At 43.7% G+C, this 19,920-nt stretch overlaps 1 protein-coding gene across 1 annotated transcript in view; it reads right to left on the bottom strand.

Annotated features, from left to right (window-relative positions):
• Positions 1–739: 739 nt before the first annotated feature.
• Positions 740–19,920, bottom strand: part of Slc1a3 (solute carrier family 1 member 3) — a 75,210-nt gene continuing 56,029 nt past the window's right edge. The window contains exons 4-10 of the mRNA XM_055601050.1: positions 16,457–16,661; positions 15,143–15,185; positions 11,480–11,772; positions 8,801–9,034; positions 8,089–8,283; positions 5,215–5,349; positions 740–2,918 (exon numbers count right to left, since the gene is read on the bottom strand). Of these exons, the coding sequence (XP_055457025.1) occupies positions 2,717–2,918; positions 5,215–5,349; positions 8,089–8,283; positions 8,801–9,034; positions 11,480–11,772; positions 15,143–15,185; positions 16,457–16,661 (1,307 nt within the window). The 3' untranslated portion in view covers positions 740–2,716. The remainder of the gene's footprint in view (positions 2,919–5,214; positions 5,350–8,088; positions 8,284–8,800; positions 9,035–11,479; positions 11,773–15,142; positions 15,186–16,456; positions 16,662–19,920) is intronic.

The raw sequence follows: 19,920 nt of genomic DNA, 5'->3' as shown, positions 1-19,920 counted from the left end.
AGGTCTGCCGGCCTCTGCCTCCTGAGTGTGGGATTAACCCCCTGTGCCACCACCGCCCGGCTCCTCATATTCTTTATTAAGAAGCTTGAAGGAAAACAGTTCTCCATAAGTGGTTATCAGTAACCAGGGCTGCTTTTGAAATTCTTTTTGGGATCTAAGGCCACTCTTTTCCTAAATGGCAGCGGTAATTAGAGAGATATATCTACTTAATTTGAAGGTTAGACAGGAAACTATTCTATTTGGAAGAGCCTCACAGTAGCAATTCGCTTTTATAATCCCAGCAAAGAAGCGATTCCCTTTGTCTGCTGGGCAGCGAAAGGCAAGTTTCATCCTTCATCTCTTCCTCCTTTTGATTTTCTGTTTGTTTGTTTGTTTGTTTTTAAGACTTACTATGTATACAATGTTCTGTCTGCATGTACGCCTGCACACAAGAAGAGGGCACCAGATCTCATTACAGATGATTGTGAGACACCACGTGGTTGCTGGGAATTTGAACTCAGGACCTCTGGAAGAACAGCCAGTGTTCTCAAGCTCTGAGCCATCTCTCCAGCTCCTAGGCCTCCTGTTTTAGGAGCTGAACTACAGAATGAGCCTGCCATTACAGATTGCCTCATGGCTTACACCCCAGCTGCTTCTGCCAAGATGTCGCTGTTCAGAACACCAGCTTTCTCTAGCACGCCTTGAGCTCGCTGCTGTATCTTCATAAATGGGGAAAAGAAAATCATAACAGGCAAATACATTAATGTAAAACTATTTCTTCTTTATTGAAAATACATCTACACAGTGATGTTCTGCAGTCCACAGTGGGTACACACGTATGCATGGCCGGAGATGGGCTGGCCTTTGAAAGGACCCCCCTAGGGGACCTGTTCTTGTAAGAAAGGGTTAGTATAAAAAACATCACACTGGGTAACAGCATTAATTTGACATGATTACGTTTTGTTCTACTAACGTCGCAAAAATGACTGCCACATACATTAACTTTTGTAGTGTATTTCCCAAATAGAGCTTCCCATTAAATGATTACTTCATTGTAGCCTAGTGTTAACCTTTATACACACGTAATGCTCAAGATCTCTAGAAAATATCTCTAATTGTAGATTGGGAGATCCATTTCTAGATACTCAATTATGTCCATTCATCATTTTCAGTCAGAATGTCTAATGCAGCTGGTACCGTCTGCTGGCTCCCACTGAGTATCTTTGTCTGAATATCCCAAGGGGTGAAAAATAATCTCTTTTAAACCTGGGAGCTGCCTTGCCTGAAAGTAATGCCCCTGCTGTCTTTTCTTCCATTCTCATTCATGTTATTTTCATGCTGACTCATCTACCATTTTTTGTACAGACACAAAACTAAAGCCAACCCCACTCTGCATGAGAGTTTTGAATGATTTGCCAAGTGGCGTTTCTATGTAAAGAAGTATCTCATTTCTTTCATCATAAGAAATTCTGGTTAAGATAGCAAAACAAATCAAACAAACAATTTCCACCCAGCACATGGATCTGTCCCAGAGACTTTATTTGTTTGACTCTGAAAATATGAAAGAAATGGCATTATAACTCATTTCTTTGGGGGACTGATTAGGAATTGAAGACAGGTGAAAAAAAAAGCTGAGATATAGCTCTCCCTCTTATTTTTCTTGGAAGAAGAGCAGCTATTCCTATCTTTAAAAAAAAAACCCTCCCTTTGAAATTGGCCACACCATATTCTTCGTCGGCTCTTTAGTGTTCCAATGTAAGACCACGAGCATGCTTGCTAGTTGCTAGTCTTCTGTTTATTTCCTAGGCATCTAATTGTCAGTTGGGGAGTGGTGGGAGGCTTTCTTAGAGCCATCCTTGGGTTTGAGAAGAGTACCCAAGAGGGGAGGGAGTGCTTCTAGTGTTGGAAAACAAAACAAAAACAAACAAAAAACCCCCAAAACAGGCAAAGGGACCCCACAAATAACCCCAGTTCTGGAATGGCCTTCCACACCGATCTACTTACATAACCAACATTGGACCCAGAATCTAGTGAGCCACACACAGCCCTAGAGACAATGTCCACTCCCACGAAGCGCTCTTCCCGAGATCCTCATGTTGTAAAGGGTCAGGGTCTTTCCTGATGTCACAGAAGTCTGGGCTAGAGAGGCCCAGGGTGTCTAGAGGGGCCACTCATTTTCTGAGTGCTGAGGCCAAGGGACGAACGAGATGAGACTCACCCAAGACCATGTGGGAGCTGCACTTTCTGCTCCTCCTCTCAGCTGTCTGTGTGTGGGGGCATTGCCCTGGAGAGTCAGAGGAAGGGGGAACCTCCCTGCTACCCGACAGGCCACCGATGATAAGAACATTTGTTATGTTTTAAGGCTAAAACTTGGTTTATTCTGATGGATTTAAAATTTTGAAAGTTGATTTTAAAATGTTTTTTTTTTAACCTATCATTGCTTTTACTTATAAAACAATTGCATAGGATCGTTTATCACCTACATTTGCATATCAAAACCATGTTTGATTGCAGTAAATTACTTGGTAAGAACAGTATGAAATGCTTTAAAATTTTCACATGTGGGTTGAAAATTTTGGCTGGTACAAAGCCCTCCCTTGGTTTTCGACATTTTCCAATCCTGTCAGAGTAGGGAGGAAAGAGAAGCGGCTCACGGCGGGAGTGAGCTCAATGAGATGGACACATTGCAAAATGGTTCTCCAACACGCAATGCTCAAGAAAGCACGTGTGGGGCAGTCTACATCTTGCTTTCACTGTCGGGTTTCTCGGGTTCGTTGTCTTGGGCAATCAGCTGATATGGCTTCTTCATTTCATTCTCCTCAATCACGGAGTTCCCCATTTCAACATCTCGGTTCTTTAGTTCATGTCGGGACAAGTGCTCAACAATCCCTGCTCCCAGCGAGTCACCCAGCACGTTGGTGGTGGTTCGGAGGCGGTCCCTGGGGAAAGAAGGAGGGAATGAAGAAGAGAGGGTCCCTTGAGTACCACCAGATCCTGGCTTCCCCTGTGAACTGGCTGGAGAAGGCTTTGTAAGCAGCTCTTAGGCTCTTTGTGGGGAGCTCCACCTACAACAGTCACTGTCAGAAGTGACAGGGACAAGTAGGTGATTCATTTCCAGTGATTAGCCTGGCCATAAACAGAAGGTAAACAGTGAGGACTCACTCTTCTCTCTCTCTCTCTCTCTCTCTCTCTCTCTCTCTCTCTCTCTCGTGTGTGTGTGTGTGTGTGTGTGTGTGTGTGTGTGTGTGTGTGTGTAGGCCAGCAACAGTCTTCAATTATTGTCCACCTTAGTTTTTAAAATAATGTGTCTCAGCACACCTGGAGGTCACAGATTTCGCTAGATTGGCTTCTCAGACATCCCCAAAGGTCCTCCTGTGTCTGCCTTTCCAGTGCCAGTCCTGGAGATAATAGTGTGTGCCCGTGTGTCCTGCTTCTTTTCACATGGATACTGCTCTGATGATGGAACTCAAGCCCTCATGTTTATACAGCAAGCAATTGTGCCAGCTGAGTCATTTCCCAGTCCTCTTTTCTGCTTTTATTTAACATTTTCTCTTTCCTCCATTTACCTACTATGGTTGTCATGGTGCAGAGGCCCCTTGGAGAAGTGTCCTGGAATAAAAACCATTTTTATAGAAATACTACGGTCTCATTTGTTCCCTTTACTCCTACTTTCTCAAGAATTTGTGGTAGAGTTTGCACAGACTGCGCAATGTATAACATCATAGCACACTGATCCATGGGCTGTCGAGATAGTTGCAATTGCCTGATATTAAACAAGACACTTAGAGGACTCACAAAACGTAGCCCACTGCCATTCGTTTCACTAACTTTTTGTTTAGAAGTGATTATTTTTCACAGAAATTGCTATTTATGTCAGCATGTGATGGGTCATTACTCTAACTTTAAAAAAATGCAAACATTTGAGAGTTTTTACACTACGGGTATAAAGCACATGGCTTTGCTGTATTGCCACTTCAATCAGTTTTAGGTATAAAGCTAAAAATCTTGAGCGGAAGCTTTTACTCTACCAACGGACTTTTTGTTGAGCCAGGTTTTCATCTAGCCTAGGCTGCCTCTGAGCTCATTATGTGGCCGAGGAGGATAGCCTTGAGCTTTTGATCCTCTTCCCAAGTTTTCAGAGTATAGGTCTGAGCAATCTGCCTCCCCTCCCAGTTTCTGTGGTGCTGGGGAAGGAACCTGGAGCTTCATGGCTATGAGGCGAGCACTCTAGCAATGGAGCTCCATTTCCAGCTCCAAAGTGTATCAACTGATGCCTCAGAGCCAGAGCACAGACTAGGTTCTTTCTTACCTGTTGCTGAATTTAATCCCTACAGTGTCAGCAAGCGGCAGAGAACTCGAACCTCTCCACTTTTGCAGAGTGGAGAGTAGGGTGGTTAGGTAGGTTGATTACTGTCACGGGCCTGGAGGTGATCTAAGTGACCGGGAACTCAGGCTCTGTGCCCTGGCCTTGGTGCATGAGTTGGTGTCTTGGACTGCTGCACTCTTTCTAGCTCTAGTGATGTCATCACACGTGGACTCCAGCATCCATTGTGTTCTCCTAGGTCCTGTCTTTAAGCACCCCTTAAGCAATTTTCTTTCTCAAGTAGAAAGAAATTTATGAGAGACAAGGGACAGGCAATGTCTGTGGAAGGGAAGAAGACAGGAAGACAGTCCCTGCATGCTGGGGTCTGAGGGTTTAGAAGGTACCATTTCTTGGGAGTTTCCTCAGAGCCCCCAACCAATTTCTCTTGATAACAAGCACTCTCTTCCTACTGTCTGCATGGCTCTCCCTCATCTCATGGGGCTTAGACACAAACATCTGTCCTGCTTTGCCTCACTGTAATGGGAAGCACAGAGAGGAAGGGCCTGAGCTGGCACGTGGGGTCTGCTGCCCCAGCTGCTGAGGGGGTGTGTTGCACAACCCTGGCTGACCTATGTCAGTTTTGCAGACAGTAGGTTTCCCAACGCCAGTGGCTTTATGGAGTGGGAGGGAGAGCAGCCAGATGCGCCCCACAGGCCAAGAAAGCAGGGAGTTTGCATGTCAGGCTGGGACTCTAGGTAAGGACCGGGGAGCCGGTGATGAGGACGATTCCATTACAAGCCTTCCAAGCCTTCTGCTCAGTTCCTCTGCAAGCCCATAGGCTGCTGTTATTCTACAACTGTGGGGGAGCTAAGGGGGATAGGCTTGCAGGTGGGAGCCATGGCTGCTTCAGAACACAGGCCCCGAATACTCACAGAAACCAGTCCACGGCGATGATGAGTGTGATGTCATCCGTGGGCAGGCCCACAGACGTCAGCACGATGACCATAGTGACCAGGCCCGCCTGAGGAATGCCAGCTGCTCCAATGCTTGCAGCCGTGGCTGTGATACTGTTGACAGAAGGACCAAAACGGAAAAGTTTACAAATGCTTCCCAGTGCAGAGTACCTGGCAAACTTGTGTTCCCATGGCCAGGTGGAGGGCCTGCCTTAGAAAAAAATGGAATTAAATGAATAAATAAAAACAGTTCCCTGAGTTAATAGTCATACTAATTACAATTGGCCATGCATTTTTAATTGAGTGTCAGCTGACAAGCTGAACATGGTCTGCCTCATTTGGTCATCACAATGACCCTTGTAAAGTGGGCTCTACTATATGACCATTTTTACATGAGGAAACTGGTGGCTATATTCTTTTCTATGTTTTGAAAATCATTTTGTAAGAAATAAAGAGCAATGGGGGCGGGGGAGGGGGCGATTTAATGGTAGAGCATTTGCCTAGCACGCGTGAGTCCCTGGATTCACCCCAGCACTGCAAAGGAATCCAGAGGTGAGTCTGAGCTTTAATGTTCCATAGTTATAGTGACAGCTTATTTCTAATAATTGTCTTATTCAAACTCTGAATTTCTATGATGAATATGGCTGTAATAAAATTAATAAATTCAAAACAAGATGATTTATGAGTAAGATCCTGCAGTGTTATATGTGTGTGTTTGTGTGTGTTCAGTATGGACCCAGTTTGCATGTATGTTAAGTGTCTAAGACTTATTTGATAGGGTGATGTGAGAGTGTGAAACTATTTCCTCATGAATAATAAAGTATTGGCAAGCCCTACAGCAGTACTGATAAAGCAGAAAGACTGGGTAAAACATGTGATCCTCCATACTCTTTTCCTGCACAGAATGGCTAGTTGGTATGGCCACCTGGAATGAAACTATCCCATCCTCCTTTGGGGCTCAGATTAAATTCTGGCACATGAAACACAGACAGAAGTGACTGGCCAATCTCTGACTTCCCTTCTTCCCACTGTCAAAAGTTTGAACATGATGAAAAGTCATCATACACCTGGATGAAGGGGATACCTAGAAACTTTGGAACTACAGCCTTCATCTGATACATTGTGGGACACCAACCAGCCCTGAAGGCTTAATGGAGCAAATCTTAAAGAGAAATGTGCTTGAACCTTGTTTAGGTCACTAATACCGTTTTCATTGTTAGCAGTGGAACCTTTGTCTAAACTCAGGGCTCTTCAGCCAGTGTGCCAAGGTATGTGTAAGAACAGTTTACAGTGTGCCAAGACACAGCTCTCAGCCTCCAGTGTGGTTAGACTGGGCCTCCTGGTCCCACGATCAGCCAGCAACCCCTGGCCATGGTAACCTAACCTCATCATTTTATTCTAATGTACACTTTAGCCTCTATCTCTTCCTAACTATATGCATGCATACAGGATATAATTTCTAAATAAATATCAGGAAAGCATGGGGTGAGTGACAGAGATTAAAAGACATCACAAAACACACCATAGGGCATAAAAATCAAGATCTGATCTTGATCTGAGAAACAAAAAACTCTAAAGAACACTGTGGGGGGTCGTCAGGAGAAGACTGAAGATAGAATGGGTATTCTGGAAGTACTTTTGAGAGTATAGAATGGTATGTAGAAGACTATCCTTATTCTTAGGAGATGAATTCTGAATGTTTTACAAGTGATACATCATCACAGGAATAGGGAGGGAAGAAGAAAAAGAGGGAGGGAGGAAAAGAGGAAGAGCGAGCACAAGAATGGCAAAATGTTATCTTTGAGATCTAGGCAGAAGATAGTGTGTGATATTGCTTTAACTTTTTTATGCATAGGACACCTTTCCTAAAAAGGAGCAGCAAAAACAAAAGCCTGATTTCGAATATTGTTAATATTAGCTAAAGCCAAGGCCACATCAATGAAGGGCACAGCTAATCTGAGCTAGGCATCTTAAAGCCTCCCGTTGCCTTGGGTGTTTGTGGCTCCTTACACTTACTTCAGTAGGCAAGAAAGAAAGGCAAAGGGTTGGATCAGACATATACATGGAATGTCTCCGCAGGGTACAGGGAAGACTGCTAGGAGTGATAGCTGCCTGTCCAAAAAGAAACTGGGAGATTGGAGAAGAGCACAAAAAGGAAAGTTACTTTTCACTGAACAGTTTAAATATCAGTTAAATGATTCTCCATAAAATTGAGCCCTCAGCCTTACTTGTATGATCTGCTTATGATCTTACTTGTATATCTTATAGTGCCTAAACATCCAGCTGAGAGTAAGTTAATCCAGTTTTCAGTATTTTCCTTTTCCAATATTGCCTATAGACATAGTTTAATGTTTTCAAAATTGCAGAATAATTTAGTTTTTAAAACAGAATTATTTATACTATATATTTTGTAGATATTTTATCCTGTAGATACTTTATTTTATAGATATTCTAAAATATGAGCTACACGTATCTGTGAGTTCTGTATTGTACGTGGTATGTGTAGCATGGTTAATTACTAAAATGAAATGTGCACACATCCTGGCACTGGAAAAGGTCTTTGGGAATCTATCATGGACAACGGTTACCTACAGAAAGATTTTGAGTGATATGGTAACAGGTGAATCACCCTTTCCAGGCCATACACTTCTGTATTATTCGAATGAATATCTACACCTGAAGTTAGAGAGCTGAAAAATAGATTCATCTAAACCCCAAACTGCGCCCTCCAACTCCAACCTGCTATTTGTGTGTGATCCCCTTCCCAGTCAACTTCCTCACCCAACCTCACTCATCCTCTCATCTGTTAAAACCATTCTAAAGAAAACGGTGGGTAGAAATCTTCCCTGGTACCTTATTGTAATAATCTGTCCAAAGTTCAGGTCAAAGTTGTTAACTTGAGCGATGAAAATGGCAGCCAGAGCCTCATAGAGGGCAGTCCCATCCATGTTAATAGTGGCCCCCACGGGGAGCACGAATCTGGTGATGCGCTTGTCCACACCATTGTTCTCTTCCAGGCACTTGAAAGTGATGGGTAGGGTGGCAGAACTGAGGACAGCAAAACAGGGCATGTCAGCTGACTGTCCTCCCTAACAGCTCTGTGTTTTGTCTCTGGTGTTTTGCACAGATAGTTCCTTCCTCTCTCATGTCCCAAGTCAGTACTTCTCTAAATTGGAGAGGAGGAGTGTGGTGCCCTCACAGGGCCCCTTGGCTGCCCTTCTGTGCCCGGATTCTCGAGGAGGTGTTGCTTATGGTTATTTCCATGCCACAGATGCCTGGGCCACATCATTTCCCCCTTTTTCTCTCAGGCAGATGTCAGTGAAAGATAGGAGCCAGTGCATGGGAAAGGACTCTTTCCTTTCCCTTTGTCCTCCCCCCCAATGGATTTAAAGATAGCCACTGGCTGGGTCCCAAGGAGGTATGATCAGTTTCAGAGGTGAAAAAGCCAATTCAATATTCCTGAAATTTAAAAATGCCTCTACTTAGCCCTAACCCAAGAGGCTCAGGCTCAAGGTAAAGGTTTAGATAAACTTCTTAGAGGAGTAAGCCACGCACATGCACATACCTTGAGGAGGTCCCTAGAGCTGTGATGAGCGCTTGAAGCAACCCTCCAATGAAAACCCAGGGGTTCTTCCGGGTTACCAGGAAGTAGAGGAGCGGCAGGACGATGACAGCGTGGATGAGGAGGCCGACAATGACTGTCACCGTGTACATGGCAAGCTGCCCCCCAATCACACCCATGTCTTCCATCTCAACAATCTTCCCTGCGATCAAGAAGAGGATGCCCAGAGGTGCGTACCTGCAGCAAAGCAACACATGCGCAGTTGGAAGTTTGGTTTTCTAGAAGTTGTTGCGTGTAAATTACCCGGTAGGAGAGAAAGAAACAAAAAGGTCCAAACTAAGACCTGTAAAAAACTACAGCTGTCATTCTTCCCTGTTTAAAATACACAGTTCCTGGGACATTTCTAAATTGGGCCTTCTTTTTATTCTGAATTGCTCTAGGACACCCCATCCCATTTCCACTGGCCTTAGCCCTTAGGAAGAAGAATTTTTGGTCTCCATTTTCCTAAACACAATTGGGTCCCTATTTGGGTCTTCAGATACCTGCAATTCCTAATCTCTCTTGACTCCTGCTAAGCACCTGGAAAAAGACATTACACTAATATCACACTCTAGAATATTTTTTGTACCACAGTCTGCCTCCCAAGCTGAAGCAGGAAGCATGCTATGCCATGCTATGTCATGCCAGTGTGTTAGCTATGCAGCGAGCACTCTTACTCAACCTGTGGGTAGCGACCCCTGTAGGTGCCAGACAACCTTTCACAGGGGTCACCTAAGACCATCAGAGAGCACAGACATTTGCATTAGGATTTGTAACAGTAGCAACATCACAGTTACGATGTAGCAAAGAAAATAAGTTTTTGGTTGGGGGGGTCATCACGACCTGAGAAACTGTATTAAAGGCTGGTGGCACCGGGAAGGCTGGGAAGGACTGGTGTGGGGATGCTTTCATTGCTTTCTTCCACAGATACGTTCCACTTAAAATCTACTCAGTAGTTTTCTTCAAGTCACCTCTCATACTTAGGTAAATTTCCTCTCACAGGAAATTTTATGTTACTATGCAAACTAAATACTAGTACCACTTGCCATAAATAGAAGACCATAAAACAAACCCAGAGCTATTAAAATTAATAAAGTGTGTGGATGTCCAACTGCAGTCAGGTTATAGGCATTCGAATTAAGTAATTATCCACAGGCTGTTACTCATGGCCCCTGCAAGAATGGGCAGCTGACCCGGCAATGACTCACACACACTGAACCAACCCTACTTGCCCAAAGACCTTCACCTCCCTTTGTGTGATGTGTATACTAAGCTACAACGAAACAGGCTGCCAAAGACAGAAGCCAATCTTCCTTAAGGAGAAGGGTCTGCTGGGAACTGTGGGGGGCTTGCTGCAACTGGAGAAATACAATGTTTCTTTCAAAGGTCCTTAAAAAAAAAAAAGATTGCAGGCCAGGAAATCACAGAAGTACCTGTTCTCATAAATGTAATAATTCAATGTTGAGTGTGTAGGCAAATGTATAGCTAGAAAAGCTACATGTGAGGTTCATTCAGTGGCCTTGAATGGGCTCCTTTCATAGAAGACGTGAAAGATGGAGGCATTTTAATAACATGAAGATAAATGTCCACTTTCAGCCCAGCCAGGACTTCAAAGGAGCCTTCCAGTTGCAGGCTCCTGTGGGGACCACATTCCGACCTGTCTTGGTGCCAAGTTCATATTCGTCTTGTGCAAACTCCTAAAAAGTGGATTTCTATGGGCTTCGGGGGCATTAGAGACAAAGGATATTTTTAATCATGTTGGTGAGTGAATGCTTTTCTTAGCGATTGATGCCTTCCTGTCCCAAGTGCCAAGAAGGACCCCAGATATTAAAATGAAAAGAAAAGCAACTCCTACACAAGGCCTCCACCAAGCAAGGCTGGGGGAGTTCACTTTCCAGAGAGAATGCTCTCCCGATTTGGATTTAGTCTTTCCTTTTGTCTCCTGCTCTGAAATTTTATTAAAGAAAGTTTTGTTATAAGTAGTGGCTTAGCAGTCCATGATACTTTCTTTGAGTCCTCCTGGATGCTGCTACAACTCGGCCACATATATTTTTTTTCTTATGGTTCAAACAGAAGGGTGAACTCATCCCCCCACCCCCACCCTCCGCCGCCAAATCTGGGGCCTGTGTTTCTTCTACTGGGAATGTTCTTTTTTTAAAACTGGATCTGCCTAGTCATTCTGATCTGAGCAAAGAGTCGCCTCCAGCCTTTCTGTACCACCCAAAGCAAACAGGATGCCCTCTCTCCTGTTTTACTTTTTTTTTTTTTTTAGCACACTTATGACTCAGGAATCATTTATGATATTTATTTGCTTGTTCATCGTTTGTCCCACTTAAAGATGGGTGAGATCCCGAGTAGCCTTGCCTGCCCTTCCCTGCTGCCGCTGCTGTGCCTCGGACCCTATTCTTATCATAAAGTAGCAACTCACTAACTGTGTGAATGAATACGTGTAAAGTGGGTGGATGGGGTAGGAGACTCAAACCTTTTCAAGACAAGGAAGGGAGTTTAGGTTCAGGGCCCCTGACAGGCCAGAAATACACCTTTCTTGTGGCTGCCACAGAGAGGTGGCTGCGAGTGATTCATGTTGGTGGAGTCTTTCTCAGCACGGGATGAACTGTGGGAGCTCGCAAGGAGATACATTACCACATTATCACCGCTACCAATCTCATGATGGCTTCGTTCAGAGAGTCGAAGAACTCCCTCAGCGCTTGCCCCTGCTCCTTCATGTTTCCAATCACAAAGCCGAAACACATGGAGAAGACAACCAGACCCAGGGCATTGACCCCATTCACAGATCCGGGAACCGGCACCATCTCCTCCCGGATCCGGGTGAGCGTCTCCATGGCCTCGGACACATTGCTGATCACGGCACCCAGCAGTGTTTCATTCGACTGGATGGGTACTTTAAAGCTTCTCTTCTCATAGCTTGTTTTAAACTTAGAAATAAGAAGCAAAATAGGAATTAAGTGATTTTAACACTTCCTTGTTGTCCAAATTTTCCATGATGGTATATGCTGTTTTGTATTTAAAGGATGGTGTTATAGACAGTATCTATAGACCTATCTATGTATGATCTGTCTAATTTGGGGCAAGTCCCTGTTTCTCAACACCAGCATACACACTGAAATACAGTGTATGAATCACAACACACACACATGCCCAAGTACATGACAAATTGCAACAAGGCGGGATATCTGGCTAAGGATGTCAGACTCAACATACGCAGACCTGCTTTCTTCTGAAACCTTGACTACAATGAGATTTTCAGAGAGCCACAAACTCAAATATTCTTGAGTCCTTTTGCCTTCTATGAAGATCATGCATAGAAATAGTCTAACGTCCTTCATTTCCTATCTCACAGCTGTGGAACAGGATAAACAAGGATTTTACCTCACAGGGTTGTGGCAATGACCAAATTAAGCACCACAAGGGGCATCATTATGTAACATGTAAAGTATATCATTAAGGTATTTATTGATAATTGACTTCAGGGTTGGACTGCGCTACAAACTTCAGGGGATAGGAGAAAAAAAAATAATAAATCCTCAAATGACCAGTCTTTAAGTCACTCCTGGTGTTATAAACACCAATTCTTAATAGCTCCCCGCTTGGCAATTGGTAATGATAACCCGCTTGCTCCAAGTCTTTCGTGTCGCTTCTCTCCTGAGCCACGCCCTGCCCTTTCCCCCCAGTAGCTCCTGCATAGACCAGTCAGCAAATGCTGAGAACTTGCCGTGGCCGAAGTCAAGTCTATCCCCCTTTGATCTCCAGAAAAGTGAAATGCCCGCCCTGGCCTTGATAGTGTTGACAGGAGAGCACCAGTGTGTGAATGCTGACTGGGTTTAGAATCTAGGGAGGAAGGCAGGGCCACAAGTGAGTGCTTGGCTATTTTTGTACCAGGGATGAGCAGGAGACATTCTGGTCTTTGGGAAACCAGTCTCCAAACAAGGACGTGGTCAGCTGTCAATACCGTGGATTTTTTGGTAATTAAAAAAAAAAAAAAACATAAAATTCTATTACAGTCAGTTCTCGCTCACTTCACTCTTGGGTGTTTGTGGATTTGTGGAGTCTCTGGGGCACAATTTCAAGCCTGGTCATTTTGTTTTAAGCCCTTCTACTCTTTCCCCTTACACACAGTTAAGCCTACTCAGAAACTGCAGCCTTATTTGCATTCTAGTCTAAGCCAAATAGATCTTAGGGCAATGCATTTGCCTCCCCCTCACAGCCTTGCAAAAGCACCCAAAGTCAGTGTGAGTCTGTAAAGTTCAGCACTTTCCTCCTCTAACAGATCTAGAAATCAGCATTTTTGATATCACACATTGCCCACTCACGAGCAGACAGACTCACGATGCTGGGATGCTTTGTCACATTGAAAGGATTTATTATTCATTGTTATTGTAGTTCTTGAATTAGGAAATTTTTGGCCGCCTGAGCATTTTTTGGCTTTCGTGGTTCTGGGAACTAACCTTAGGGTCTTGCCTGTGCTTTGTAAGCACGCTGCACCCCTCTTTTTATTATATATTTAATTTAAATATTATTTATTTGTAATTATTGAAATTCATTAAATACTTAATTATCATTAAATATGTTCAACTGAACGATTAAAATTTAGTTGTGTTTGCCACACTCGGGAGGCAGAGGCAGGTAGATCTCTGTAAGTTCGAGGTGAGGCTGATCTACAAAGAGATTTCCAGGAAAGCCAGGGCTACACAGAGAAACAAAAAAGGTTGTTGCATTTATTTATCTACTGGGGGTGGGGCACAGACCATGGTGGTCGTAGAAAAATTTAGGAGAGTTATTTCTCTCCTTCCAACTCGTGGGTCCCAGGTCATCAGGCTTGGGGCAAGTACCTTTTCAAGCTAAGATAGTTTGCTTGCCTTTTGCTTTATGCTTTGAGACACTGCCTTATTAAATCACCCAGGATATGCTTGAACTCACACTGTAGCCCAGGCCAGCCTTGGACTTGTGTTCCTCCTGCCTTCCGTTGGCTTTTTGTTTTTAAGAAAGTGTGAGTTTGGATCTTGCAATCTTGTTGTGCATTAACTTTCACAAATAGTCTCAGGGGGCGGGGCGGGGGAAGACGGTGTCTTACATGCTTAAAACCCAGTACTCCGCAAGGCCAGGGTTGGGTTTATTTTGTGTCTTAAGTAAAAAGGTTAGGTGAATCGACGCCACATGGAGGAGTGTTCGGGAAGCAGCGTTTAGTGTGTTCTGTGTTTCCCCTTTTACAGCTTGGACAACAGAGCTTTTCTAATCAAGTGAGGGTAGGAAGAATGATATTTCTAATGCTAAAAGATACTTGTATGCACCGTGCAGAAAGCCAAGAACTGCTTAGATCTTAGGTCAAGCCCAAGGCGCTTGACCTCACCATGGTCTCCAGGTGGAGTCTCTGGGTCCATTTCCAGGAAGCAGCCTGGAGTAGTAGGAAGAGGAACATGTGGGTCTGAATTCTGGGCCTGCCATTTACTACTTGTGAGAACTTGTGCTTATTACGCAATCCCCTATTCCCGTAAATGAGCGGCCTCACTGGTGAAATGAAAATGTTGATACCATGTTCATGTGAGGACTAAATATAACATTGGTGCTTGGCACCTAGCGGGCATTCCAAAAATGATGACACCATTCCTTTCTGATGTGGCTTTTCTTTAGCGTCCCTAAGGCTCTTCCTAGACTTTGAATTAGTAGGTCAATGGTTTTTAAGTCAAGCCCAGAAACTAGAATAGTCTGTCTAACTTTAAAGCAAGTTGTTAATGTACTTATTTATATTTGAACTTGCTTGCTTTGGTGAGTTTTTGCACGGGAGCACAAGGAGGGGAAGAAAGAGAGGGCCTCCCAATTAGTCCTCTTAAAAATAATGTAGACTCAGTGTGCTGTTGGTGTGCAAAATGGGTGTGCCTGGCCACGAGGCCAACTTTGATGCAAGTAAAAGACCCAGGTAATCCTGGTGCTTTCCATATGGTTGGCCAGAGAAGTAGTTCTTACTGCAGAGAAATGAGAAGGCAGAAGAGGGTCCTGCTGGCTTGATATGTCCAAATGGAATTTAAATTTCATTTTTAAGTGTGTGTGTGTGTGTGTGTGTCTGAGTATGGGTATGTGCGTATGGATGCAGGTGCCTGAAGAGGTCTGGGGTGTCAGATCTACTGGAGCTGACGTTACTGGTGGTGTGAGCCACTGGACATGGGCGCTGGAAACCAAAGTGGGGTTCTCTGGAACAGCTATCCGTGCTCTTAACCACTGAGCCGTCTTTCCACCACCCACCTCCCCCAAAGAATTTAAACGGTGACTTGGTAGTGGGAGAGCGTTTACCTGTTTAAAGCAGGCTTCCACCAGATTGGGAGGGAACATGTTCCTGCAAAGAAAAGAGCAGTCATTTACGAGGCTTCCCCAGTAGCAGCTTGGTTCCTTAAACAGTTTCACTGTGTCTAAAGAAAAGAACGCATCGAACCAAGCAGCAAATGGAAAGATACTGTGACTTGAAAATGGATGCCTGGTTGTCCGTAGGTATGGATGATACAATTGGTATTTTTCAGGGAAGCTGACACTTACAAAGCAGTGAGGGAAAAAAGTCCATATCCATATTCCATCAGCACCTTGCTCCAGTTGGATTGAAGCCCCCCCCCCCCCCCCGCCTCGTTGTAGCTAGAGCTCCTACTCTGAGGCCTGTTCCCATGGCTGCAGCTCTTCCTGGGGTCTGCTAACAGTTTCCTTCCTGCGTCCCTTTACAGCCACGGGGGATGACAAACACATTCCTACTTGTTTGGTTATAAGCTGGAGCCTCCCAGAATCTGTTTACAGGGTCTTGCCATGTAGCCCAGGTGAGGCAGGCCTGGAATTCATGCTTCTCCTGCCACAGTCTGAGATTATATTCCACACCGTGTTCTGACTTTCAAAGTCCCTTTTGTAGATGTAGTGTGCCTCTTGCTAGGACTCGACTGATGCAAGGGCAGGCGTGGAATGCGAGAAAGAAGGAAAACTCCAGGCTCAAACTTTGACTTACTCTGACAGTCAGCAACTCTAAGTGTTAGCTGAGGCTCACTTGCAATCAGTGTCTAGTGTGTTTATAAAACACCACTGAAGAGCATCCTTCATTTTTTTTTTTTTTTTTTTTTTTTCTAATGTGCCAAATACTTTCTTTGCAAATAGTATAAAAGGAGCAGCTCTAGTCAGGAGTGGTCAAGTGAACACTAAAGTCACTGCTGAGCCAGGTCGCTGCTGTTTGCAATGGACAAGACAGAGACTACTAATGTTAAACTGGGGGGTCTAAGGAACAGGTCATACTGTGCTAAAAACTAGCCTTACAGAACAAGACTTGGGGAAAGAAAATTAAGAATTATCCAGTTATCCCATGGTGAGCTGCACAGTGGAGAAAACTTAGGTTTTTGACCCCTACTGCAGGGCTCTCTAGCTCATCCACATCTTGTTCCTCTCACATCTCTTATGTGGGACTGAAGATATTATCTCCGATACCAACTTCGGCAAGAGGAAAACAGCAGGGATGTGACTTCCATTTCAAGCCTGGCAAGGCTGGTTCTGTCAAGATTCCTTTTCAAGAGTTTGGTTGCCCCCCCCCAAAAAAAAACAAACAAACAAAACGAAGAGGGACGGTTTCCAAGGACATACCTGATTAAATCCAGGAAGGCATCTGCGGCGGTCACTTGCACAATTTTACCTTCTCTGTACATGTTTTCCTTTGTGCCCTTCCCCGGATGGATGATGATGACAATGAGTATGCCAATCACCACAGCAATGATGGTGGTGGTCATGTAATAGACTACGGCTCGCATCCCCATCTTCCCTGACGCCTTACTATCTAGGGCCGCCATTCCTGGGGAAGGCAAACAGAAGATTTTCAGGAAGTCAGTCCGAGGGGATTCTGCAGTGGAAGATGATGGGTTCTACACTTGCTCTCCCTCAGTCCTCCCAGAAACACCTACTGGTGAGACTTGGTCAGTGAACACGTGATCACCCATGTTCTACCCCAGAAGTTGAGTTCATGTGGCCAAGTAACACCAGCTTCCTAAAAGCTTGAGGTGCAATTAATTTCCTCTCCCAATTATTGTTAGCTGGGGAACTTACACGTGTAAGTAGTGTGTGTGTGTGTGTGTGTGTGTGTGTGTGTGTGTGTGTAAGTATTACTTGAAAAGATTTCCATCAGGAGGGTCTAAGTTTATCTGGGTCCAGGCACTGTAGTGAGTGACATACATAGCCTGCCACTGAATTCCTTGTGAAGAATTATTATTCTCGATGTGTTTTGTGAGTCTCCTGGGTGTCTTTTAGGTAACATCTGTTTTAATTACGAGCACTTGCCAGTCTATTTTCAATTTGTATTTCAGGCAAACATTTGTGTCCTAAAAGCTAAAGTTCTCATATTGCTTCTCTGCTGTTTTATTTCATCTCACTTAATAAAGCTGAAAAAAGGTGTTTTTTTTTTCTTTTCTTTTTTTTTTTTTTTTTTTTTTTTTTTTTTTTTTTTTTTTTTTTTTTTGTTTTTTTTTTTTTTTTTTTTTTTTTTTTTTTTTTTTTTTTTTTTTTTTGTGGAGTTCTCATTTTTGTACCCTGTCTTCTTCCTTGTCCTACAGGCCTCATGTAAAAAGAAAAAACCTCCTTGTTTTCAAGACATGTTCAATTAGGTAAAGTCTAAGTGTTAATCAAGGTGAAAAGGATGTTCGGTTTTAAGGGCTCCTGATGGTGCAAGCTAATGGGACGTACCTCAGCTTGTTCATCGGTAAAACAATGGGAACAGAAAACCCCATAGACTAATGAAGCTGTAATAACAGGGTCTCCCGTTTCCTTAGTTGTTTCTCCACTTCCTGTGTTTATCCTCTCCAATCCTATCTCAATACTGAAATCTAATTATTATATAATCTAATTAGACTATTTTATTTACTGTTTTTTAAAATTTATTTGTATGTGTGTGTGTGTGTGTGTGTGTGTGTGTGTGTGTGAATGAGTGCTTACAGAGGCAGAAGAGGGCATCAGAGTCCCAGGAGCTAGATTTCCTGGCAGTTGTAAGCTGCCCAGTGTGGATGGTGGGAACTTGAGTCTCTTCTGGAAGATCTGAAAGTACTCTTAACTGCTGGTCCATCTGGCCAGCCCCAGGATTAACTATTTAAATTGTATTTTTGTAAATGTATTAAAAGATAGTAGCTGGGCACGCTGCACACGCCTGTAATCCCAGCACTAGGGGAGGCAAAGGCAAGCAGATTTCTGTGTGTTCGGGAACAGTCTGGTCAACAAAGTGAGTCCAGGACAGCCAAGGCTACACAGCCTGTCTCAGGAAAAAAAAAAAAAAAAAAAGATAGTAGTGTATTTGTTTAAGTGATTTTATTATTTTTATTTTATGTGCTTTGGTGTATGGCTACACGTGTGTCTACCTGAGGATGTTGAATTCCCTGGAGCTGGAATTCTAGACAATTGTGTGCTGATGGGAGTTGAACTTGGGTCTTGTAGAAGAGCAGCCAATGCTTTTAACTACTGAGCCATCTCTTCAGACCCCTCAGTGTATTTCAAAGATACCAGTGCCCACATTTAGACAAACATATTTAGGATAAGTATTGAAAAAAAGTAACTGGTTAGATTTGCCTAAAAATGTTGATAGAAAAGTATTGAAGAAGGGATTGAAGTTATGACTTTCAATTTATAATTCCAATAATATTTTAATTGTATTATTTATAACTTCCATAAGCATTTACTTAATATCAACTAAGGTTTAAGATTTTAGTGACTAGCAAGTAGAATGGACTAGGGACTCAAACTTAGACCTTTTGTAGCTATATTTGGTAAACATGTTGCCCCTGAGACAACCAACATCAGCCCTCACAGATGAGGAGGCTGACTGGCTTCATGAACTTGACCTCTTATCCTTGAAAGCCAGGGTTAAGTATCCATTTGCTGGAATGGCACCACTCAGCGCTTCAAATAATTATAATTGTGCTAATCTGTTCTCAGCAGACGTGTTCATCCCCACTTTCACTCTCAAGTCTGATTTCATGTGCCAAGATATCTTTGCTATAATTGCGATCGTAGTGCCACAAAGGGGCCCATGCTCTAGCAGGATTGCCTGACTTGACAGCACTGAGCTACATCATTCTTCCGGATCTTCCCCTGTCCACTTGGTGAGTGGTGGAAGTGCAATGGCTGATATCCGCTAGAAGGTACCAGGTGGCAGGATTTTCCTCCTCTCAGAGGAGGCTTCTCTTCCTTTGCCTCCTATCCTGTAGTCCTTCTTGGATGTCTTCTCTGATGCTTCTGCCCATGACTGCCAACCTATAAGCTATTTAGAGAGAACACTGGTGGTCAAGATTGCGCTGGGTCCAAAGTTGCAAACAGAGGAGGAGGCTTCCATACCCCTCCCCCACCCTGGCCAGAGAGATGGGAATGTTATCACTGTACCCACAGCTGTAGGGACAGTAAATAGTCAGGAAATGGTTTATAAGTAAAAAAAAAAAAAAAAAAAAAAAATGCTCTGGATAAAAAAACAAAACAAAACAAAACAAAAAACAAAAAACAAAACTCTCTTTTCATACTTTCTAATTCTGAAATAATGACCACAACCGTCAGAAGGCATTTTCCTAGCAATGAGGACAAAATGAGAACCCGTAAGCAAAGGAGAGGTCTTGCCCACTTTTGCACACTGTCCCTTTAGTTTTGAAAGAAGATAAGCTGCTATTGTTTCAACCAAAGATGCCTTCAGAAAGCATTTCTCCAGGGAAGTTCTGCAGGGAGTCTGACGCCCCACACAGGAGCACTTGCTCACTTCTGCTCCTGGAATACTCAGTCCAGCTGGTAAAACTAAAGACTCTATCAAGAACAAGGTTACGTATCGTATCTGCCTGGTTACAGCCAGGCAGAGGCGTACAATTTGTTCCTCACACAATGGCCCTGAAACTACTGGGGCCATGAAAATGATAAGAGAACTCTGGAAGACAAGACCTCAAGTGAGCAGGGATGGTTCTTCCTGCCCCACACCTGAACTCTGTAACCATCCTCTCTCTCCCACGTGATGAAATATGAGAGCCCAAGTTCCACCGCAGAGACTAAACACATGCGAAGAGAGTCTGTGGCGAGATGAAGGTACTAAATCA

This window comes from Psammomys obesus, unplaced genomic scaffold (assembly GCF_907164565.1).
Source record: "Psammomys obesus unplaced genomic scaffold, mPsaObe1.curated_primary_1811, whole genome shotgun sequence".
Taxonomy (NCBI): Eukaryota; Metazoa; Chordata; class Mammalia; order Rodentia; family Muridae; genus Psammomys; species Psammomys obesus.
The sequence above is the reverse complement of the archived record's forward strand: the minus strand, read 5'-3'. Positions and strand labels throughout refer to the sequence as shown.